Genomic DNA, 8264 nt, shown 5'->3' with positions numbered 1-8264 from the left:
CGTATCGGAATGCAGGGGAGATTCGAGAGCGAGAAAGTGTAGCCCTGCAGTATCAATTCCAATCGCGACGTTCAGGGAGCGAGAGAGCGGGCGTTGGCGTTGGTGGGGGAGCTGATATAGGCAGGAGGAGTCGGAGCTCTCGCTTAGCCTCAGCGTCCTCTGTCCCTTCACTGACTTCCAAGTCAACGAAAAAAAGCACCAGTACCACTCGTAAGACGGTAGCGGCTTGACACCGACGACGAGAAGCCTCTGCTAATGCTCATACATCCCTTCAATACGCTCAAGCACGCCCATCACAAGGCCAAGCATCCCCATGCTGGCCTCCTCCAAGACCCGGTAGTGCACCACCACCCCCGCAAGCCCCGACAGGGCTGATGTCGACGAGCTCACGCACATCCGATGGCGAACAAGGGCAGGAGCTGTCGGTCGTCTTAAGGATGTCACAGGCGCAGCGACTGCATGTCAGCTTGTCGTTGAGCTGTACAAGTTGAGGACACAGCTCCCACCGGACCCCTGGATGCACATCACTGACGACGCGTCCTAGCAGAAACCGGGCTGCGGAGGCCATTAAGCTGTCCCGACAGTCGCTCGCGGCATCGACGATAGCCCTTCCCGGTCCGGCAAACCCCCAGAACACGACGACCCCGACGAAACAGAAGGTCTAGACGGGCGAGCGCTTTGTGTTCGAAGATGGTAAACCGAGCCTCCCATTACCGCTGAGCACGGGGCTCGGCAACCCATGTGCGGATCGGATGCGAGACCAAAGTCCAAGGATGCACGGAGAGCACCAAGGGGGAAGCATCTTCGCATCGACATTGTCTATGAGCAACCCGCGTTGCGGCTTCCGAATACCCGTGGGAGGGGCGCTTCTTCGGTTGAGTGCATACACGCTGGTGCGCTCAAGAGGCCTGGCACCACCCCCCTGCAAACAAGCAAGGCTGGAGGTCAAGAGCCTATGCAACGAAAGGGCTAAGGCGTCTCCATAAGATCCTGGAGCATGCTGGGAGTCAGGAAGGATAGTAGAGCAGATGTGCGTGCCAAGTGCAAGTCGATCATCTCTGACACATGAGACGACGGGTTTCCAGGCGCCGGGAAACGTTCAGCTAGTGCTTAGAGTAGGGCGCCGCCAAAAGCTTGGGTAGGTCATGCCAATGCGCAATGCAGTTAGGCTTTCTGAAGCTGCATGGTGTCTTCCTCGAAAGACATGACAATTGCCTCCTTGCTCCCCGCGATTTGGTAGCGGTAACCGAATGGATCGGACGACACCCGTTATGCCATACGCCGCAAGCGTCTCTGATCGATACCAATCGTCGTCGTGCACAAAGACCGACAGCGAAGTTTGCCCATGACCAAGAGAGCTGGATTGTGATGACGTCATTGTCTCAACTCTGATGAGCTGAGGTAGAATGGCCTCCATGGCCGTCTACTGGGAAACATGCCAGTCGAGATCGTGACGGTGTAAATCAGCTGTAACAGAGCAGTCTCTACTGAGGGCCCGTCGGTGGACATCTTTGGCAAGCTGAACAGGTGTATCCCTATATGATCCCTTTCATGCGATCTTAAGACCTGATGTTCATGTCCAAGAGAATATCGCTTGCGACAGCGAAGTGGAGTGTTTCAAAAGTCCGAGAAGACGGCATTGCAGCCTCTTCATCCTCATGATACGATTCGATAGACGGACCAAGCCGTTCGAAATGTGGATTCGGCAGCGTGTATGCATGGCCATCCCGAAAGTCTTCGCAAGGCAGCTCATGAGGGTAGTATCCAGGTCTTCCGTGGCGAGGTGGGTGTCCAGAAGGTGCAGAGCCCTATAGTCTACAAATACCCAAATCACACCCCTTTGAACAGGTTTATGACGAAGGGACTCTGGCGATGGCGAGCCACGTGCGAGTATGCGGTGCTTCGTCCATTGGGCGTGATTATGAAGACGTCAGAGAAGCTTTCCGAAGAGTGTTGGCCCTTCGGGGCTGTGAAACCCCAGATCCAAGCTCTTTCTATGCCACTGTGGTCTGGTGTCCTGAGAAACGATTTTCGGCAGTAGCGCGCTTGCCTGGTACTGCAGCGTTTGCCGAGAATTGCTGTTAGAAAGTGCGAGGCCACAGGAATAATGATGGGTATGTGACGCGTCTCAAGGACGCGAGAAGCCACTCATAGGATATATCCCATCTGAGCCTGATTTTCTGCCGTGACAAGAGCTATCCAGGAAGACGACGTCGTTATGGTTTAGAGTCATGTATGGCTCAGCGAAGACTAGTGCCGTGCGCATGCGCGAGCGCGTCGCTAGTCCGTTGCGGAAGCCATCGCCATCAGCTCGCTGTATGAAGTCGCTAGAGAAGACAGCGTTTCAGGTGTATCTTTGTTGATGCGTGTTGCGTAGTCGGCTGATGGGTGAGGAGTGTCAAAGTAGGAGGCGTAGTCTGGCGAAGGAAGCGGCCCCGCTGGCCGCCGAGGATGCTTGCGGAGATGGCTCGGGCTCGGCAGCCGCGCCAACGTCATCATCCCCCTTCGCGTCTTTGTTCTTCTTCCATCCTCATCTTCATCGCGTGTTCTACTACGCACATGTGGTGGCATACGACGACCTGACGACGATATTGAGTCCGCCGTTGCGCTGTGGTGGGGATGAAGTTTGTTCGTTGCGAGAAGCTCGCGCGGCTGCGACTCACGTTCTCGGTGGGTTACGAAGCTCGAGGGACGTGGAATGCGATACGACAGTAAGCTCAAAGCTCATGGTGGGATAGGCGATCGTGTTTGCGCATACAGCAGTCAGGATCGAGACGCCAAAGAAAGAGTTCGCGACAGGAGTTCATTGGTGGTCCGCCATGAATATCGACCGCGGGGCAAAGGCAGTAAGGGTGGCCTATGTAATGTCGAGGTTTCCTCAGATACTCGCGTTGACGGGCAGTCCTATCGAGGGTAAGGCACGTAAGCGGTCATAATCTCGGGTTTGTCGAAGAAGGTCAGTGCTCCCCGGAGAGTCGTCAGGGGCGGAGCGCCACGGCATTTGCCACACCAAAGGAGTCTAATACTTGATGTACGATTAGATGGGCTGACGATAGCAGACTATTCGATTCATAAGTCATGGCATGCTTCTATCGGTTCACAGCAATGTTGTCAACATCCAATCACCTCGAAAGTCACATCATAGCACAGTGCGAGATCTTTGGGCGTCGACAGTGCGCATAACAGGCTACACACCTGATCTCACATACCATTTATGTTACCGAGGATACCCATGTCTGCCACATATATTTCTGGCGCTGCTATTGCCACATGAGTGGGTACAATGTCTTCTCTACCTGGAGCCAAGCTTCAGCGTCAACTTCATCCTTACCCGTCGTTCGCACCGCCCTTTCAGTTCGCTATCAAGGTGCGCCACTATTGTCTCCCCGTACTCTCCTGCCTGTCTGCCCTACTTCATGTTCTCTCCGTCTTGATCTTCGGTGTTCTCCAGCCTTCGCCGCGAAGGGGACCCTGTCGATCGTTCCGGGCCCTGTGACCTTGAAGACGGTTGCGCAGGCGATCTTGTAGACTGTTGACCTGGCTGCTGATGGGGAGAAGGCCGGGCTGGGGTCTGGAAATGCGCAGGATGTGAGCCAGCAGGCCTTCGGCGAGGACGAGGGAGATCCGGTTCGGGTGAAGCCTCCTGGCGCGCGACTTGCCGCTCGAAAGCTGCCTGATTCGCTTGCCGGTGAAAAGGAGTCATGGCCGCCATCGAAGACCCAAATCCTCCGGAAGCAGAGTTGTCACCAATCGTCTGCGTCGTCTGAGGAGGCAGTTGCGGAAAGGAGCCGACACCGTAACCGAAAGGGTTGGATGGGGGAATGCCTAGCTGTTGAACAGCGTTTCTACGCAGTACCGGTGTAAACAACCCTCGAGGCGGAATTTGGCCACCAGCTCCAAACCTGTTGCCGACTCCAGCTTGAGCCTGAGCGACCGCGGATGACGTCTCTGTATTTCTGTGCGCCGCATGGTTCTCTTGAGCGTCGGAACGGCGCCTGTGGTACTCGTTCCTGGTCTGATCTCGCAAGACTTCGCCGGCCCGAGCCAAGTCGCTTTCGAGGCCTCGAGATGTACCGCGTGGTGGTGTTTGCGGATCTTGTGGACGAGAAGGTGTTTGCACTCGAGGTGCTCGGAGCGGCGTTGGTGGATCGTCCACTCGTCGGCGATACCTGAGTACAGGTCCTGGAGCGGCGGTCATGTCGCCCTCGCTTTCTTCGTCGCCTTCATACCCGCTGGTCGCCTCGCGGCCCTCTTCAAGCATGTTTTCGGGCTCCTGTCGGCTGCTTGAAGGCACACGCGAAGCACGCGGCGAGCTGTCTTCGTTCTTGGAATTTTGAGGACGCATCGCGGAGCTTGTTGCAGGTAATAGCGCAATGAAGACGTCGTCGGGATATAGGGTTGAAGGACTCTGAAGAAGATTGGAGGAAGTGATGCGGTGATCCAGCGTCGTGGTTGAGCGAAGCCTCAATGTGGGGTAATGGGAAGTGAATATATACGCGAGTTTCAAACGCATCGGTCATCTCAAGTCAGGCCAGACTTCCAGAGCTCTGGTGACCCAGGTCCACCGAGTCAGCTCCAAAGCGTTCGTTTACAGACCTCTATGCGGCGCCAGACCTACGAGAGACGTCAACGTCATCCCCGCGACCTAGCGTCGGGGGCTACTATGCACTCATTACTTTGATCGAGGAAGGAGATGACGGAACGGATTGGGAAACACTCATATCAAGTACGATCGCCGGCTTGTTGGTTTTTACTAGAAGATGCTAACAAACTATCTTGTGTCAAGCAACAAGCGTGTAGTGCCTGTACATCATACATCCCGATACAAACTTCAACGCCACATCTCAGACTTCTGCCAACATCGCACTGGACACAATGCGACCAAGAAATCAACACTTGTCCTAGCTCCCGAAATCTGGCCACATACTCTACATGTCCTCTAGGCCAACAAGACTTCCTCCTACCTGTTCCTGGTGGACCGCCTCGGCTGTCTACGTACCGTCGAAGGCGAAGGCTCCTTCGTTTTGTCTGCAGGCTTCGGCACATGCTTGCGGAGATACTCGTCATAGTCCCTTCGTGCCTTCATCGCATCCTCTAGACTCACCACCTCAGCTTCTTTGTTGCCGAGTTTCGGTAGCCCTTTGTTGTAAAGTGGAAGCGCTGTCTCGTATTCTTCTCTGGTGTCGAAGGAGAAAGAACGCCAAAGACTGTCTCTTGACTCCTTGATCAAGTGCGAACGGAGCTTTTCGAGGTCTTCACGGTACATCTGTAGTGCGAGGTCTTCGTCAGGCGCTGACATGTCGCTCAGCATGGAGGTGTCGTCGAGGCCATGGATAGGATCGTCTTTGGGGTTGGCTTGGGGAGCGTCTTCGATGCTGTCTTCAGCAGCGCCTTCAGCACTGTCCTGAACACCGTCCGCAATACCATCTTCATCGTCATCTTCCAAAATGTCTTGAGGTTTGATGGGAAAATCTTCGCTGCCTTCGTCTTCAAGGTCGTCTTTCAAACCGTCTCCGAGATGATATTCGAAATCGTCTCCATCAACATCTACGAGGCGCTCCTCGAAACCTTCAGCGAAATAGTCGTCAAGTTCTATCGGCCATGCACCCTCCGCGGCTAGTGAGAAGCCGGCGTCTCCAACGCCCGTTGGCGCTGCGAAGCCCTCGTCGACCCCAGGAAGTCCGGTTCCCAGTTCAGAGCTGCTGCTTGAGGGCTCATCGACAGGTTGATACTGGTGGCCATGCGGGGCCTGAAGACGGTGGACCTTGCGATCGGGGCGTGCACGAGGCTGAGGACGCTGTGGCCCTGTCGTGTTGGGTGTTCGACTGAGCGTCTCGAGCCAATTACTCCGCGGCTTTGGTGCTTTGGTATACCAGTGTGACGGACCGCCGAGGTCGACTGTAGGCTCATCAGGTACCTCTTGCCAGTTGGTAGCCGGCTTGAAGTTCCCGTCGCTACCTCTCACAAGTGGCGTCACTTCCTTGATGTCCACGAACGGCTTCACCCTCGGCTTTCCCGTACCACGCTCGTAATGGTTGCGCGTCCGTTCGTCCTCCATCTCGTCGGGATATTTATCGTAGTACGCCAGCGCCCATCGCGAGAGTGACCATTCATCGTGGTCAAGGCCAGTGCGATCTAAGTCGCGCAGCCAAAACCGTGGTCTGTCTTCTCGATAATTGAACTCGGCTACCGTGACTCCCCAGCGTTCAGCGAGGCCCTCGTAGTAGCTTTTCGTAAAGAGACCGTCCTCGGAAGGCTGCGGGGAGGGACTGCGGCGGGCATCCGGCGGTTCGCGTGCAACGCTCGGGGGGGCTGTATTGTCCTGGATATGTTGTCAGTGTCTGCAAAATGTCTCCGGCCATTTCTACGATACCTTGATTGAGGGAGCGTCCAGCGTAGGGCCTTGGATTGGGGGATACGATACCCGCCTTGTACCCTCCATTGTTGCGACTGACATGAGATGCTGTTCCCCAGTGCGAGTGGAGGTAAGTATGCGGACAATCTATCTGGGGTCCGTGTGGTCTCTGCTAATCTTCTCGACAGTGAATTATAATGTTTCGGCTGCTGACTTTTTACCCCTGGAGACGAGTATGGCATGTTGCACATGACGAAATGCCTTACCAGCCTCTGAGTGCAGCCTCTAGAATCTCATGCGTACTTGACGCTACGTGAAGCACGAGGACACGCGAGTTGGACGATCTTACGGCTCCACCGTTTGCGAAGCATGCATGTTTATAAGGCGCTCAAGTCGTCCGCCCATCAATACTTCGGCCCTTACGGCCATTGCGATGACCTACATCGCCGTTTTAATGTGCAGTACTCATGAGCGTCAGGTCTAGCAAACCATATTCATCGATTTGAGAAGATGCCCGAGTTTCTGCTTTGATCACAACGAGCTCTTAGTGGATAAAGGAAGTACACATTAGTTTCGAATAATCATTGTTTCATTAGCAGCTAAAGGAACAGTAACGTTGTGTAGAGGCTGTTGCGGGTAGTCTGCGTACTGGGAAAGACAAGCGAGTCGCGAAGTTTGTAGCACGATTTGGCAAACTTCAGCACGGCACGCGTCCCTATCATCACGTTCCTTGGTCACTGAGGGTCGGCTTTGACATCTCGGCAGCTCGCGTAAGGAGAGATGGGATGAGAAACTTTTCCGAATGCCCGACTATACACCAAGTCGCTATAAACTTTTACGCTTCTGCGTCACGCCCCCTGGATCAAGTTGTTACTATACGAGAAAAGACGCGCAAGTCTCTAGTCATGTATGGAAACCGAGGCAAAAGCTTTGAGCCTCTTCCGTTCTCGCGACCGAGGGCGCCATGATGGTGCATACACAGTCTCTTCACCACCGTCGAGATTCCGCTTCGTGCGCGGTCCACGCAAGCTCTCAAGTGCCTCCCGATTGTTCTTCGTCAAACCCTCGAACATCTTCCTGCTATGTTCATCTCCCAGGTTCAGGGAACCTCCAATGGCCGAGCATGCATTGGCAAGGGCTGCGAGGTCGTTCATGAACACATAGCGGGCGAGGAGTGTCTGGACTGTGGAGAGCCGCATCACGGAGACGAATCCGATTTTGTTGTTGGCCAGACCCCGGATCTCTGTCGTGTTGAAGCTTGGAGAAGCCTTCACACTATCCTTCTTCTCGTCTTGCAGGCGTTTGATGCATTCGTCGATGAGAGGGGCACGCTGGAGCTCTTTTGTTCCGGCCGGACAGGTGGCGTGGAAGATTGGCGATGTTGACACAGGTGGAGAGAACGCGCCAACACCACACGCGGCGAGGACGTCATGGTCTATAGCCTGTGCCAAGTACTTGGTGTTGGGGCCCGTTACTTCTGGACAGTGTTAGAAATGTAGGGCGGACGAGTATGGTACCTCTGTATCATACCGGGTGGACTTGCTGTGTCGCGAGTCGGCGCTTGATCTATGCTGATGATAGGCCTTGAATGGCAGTTGGAGGTAGACATGACGCTTTGCATTTTGGTTGCCGAGTATTGAAAAGGCGAGTCTGTCGCGAGCGCTGTTGACGACGTGTAAATTATCACAATTGACTTGCCTATGCAGTCTCTTGGGTGGTAAGAAGAGGAGATCACATACGAGACTAACGTTCGGCCTCTTTGTAAATCGAAGAATGATCCGGTGACGCTGTCTGTGCTCCAAAGTCGCCTCGAGATCAAACAATTGCCTAGCGCGCTCTCGGCGCGCCTGAAAAGGATACCCCGTTATATGAGACGCAAGCGACCAATAGGCGATCACGGAGGTGCGGA

General features: G+C 54.7%; 1 protein-coding gene across 1 annotated transcript; it reads right to left on the bottom strand.

Moving 5' to 3' along the window:
• Positions 1-4960: 4960 nt before the first annotated feature.
• J4E90_007773 (uncharacterized protein) lies at positions 4961-7509 on the bottom strand (the record flags this gene model as incomplete). The annotated part of the gene is made up of 2 exons (XM_051437304.1): positions 4961-6322; positions 7273-7509. 2 exons carry the CDS (start codon positions 7507-7509, stop codon positions 4961-4963), a joined length of 1599 nt encoding a protein of 532 aa, XP_051289050.1.
• Positions 7510-8264: the final 755 nt, after the last annotated feature.

Source organism: Alternaria incomplexa (assembly GCF_024043165.1).
Source record: "Alternaria incomplexa strain BMP 0042 chromosome Unknown scaffold_11, whole genome shotgun sequence".
Taxonomy (NCBI): Eukaryota; Fungi; Ascomycota; class Dothideomycetes; order Pleosporales; family Pleosporaceae; genus Alternaria; species Alternaria incomplexa.
This window is presented reverse-complemented; position numbering and strand designations above follow the sequence as displayed.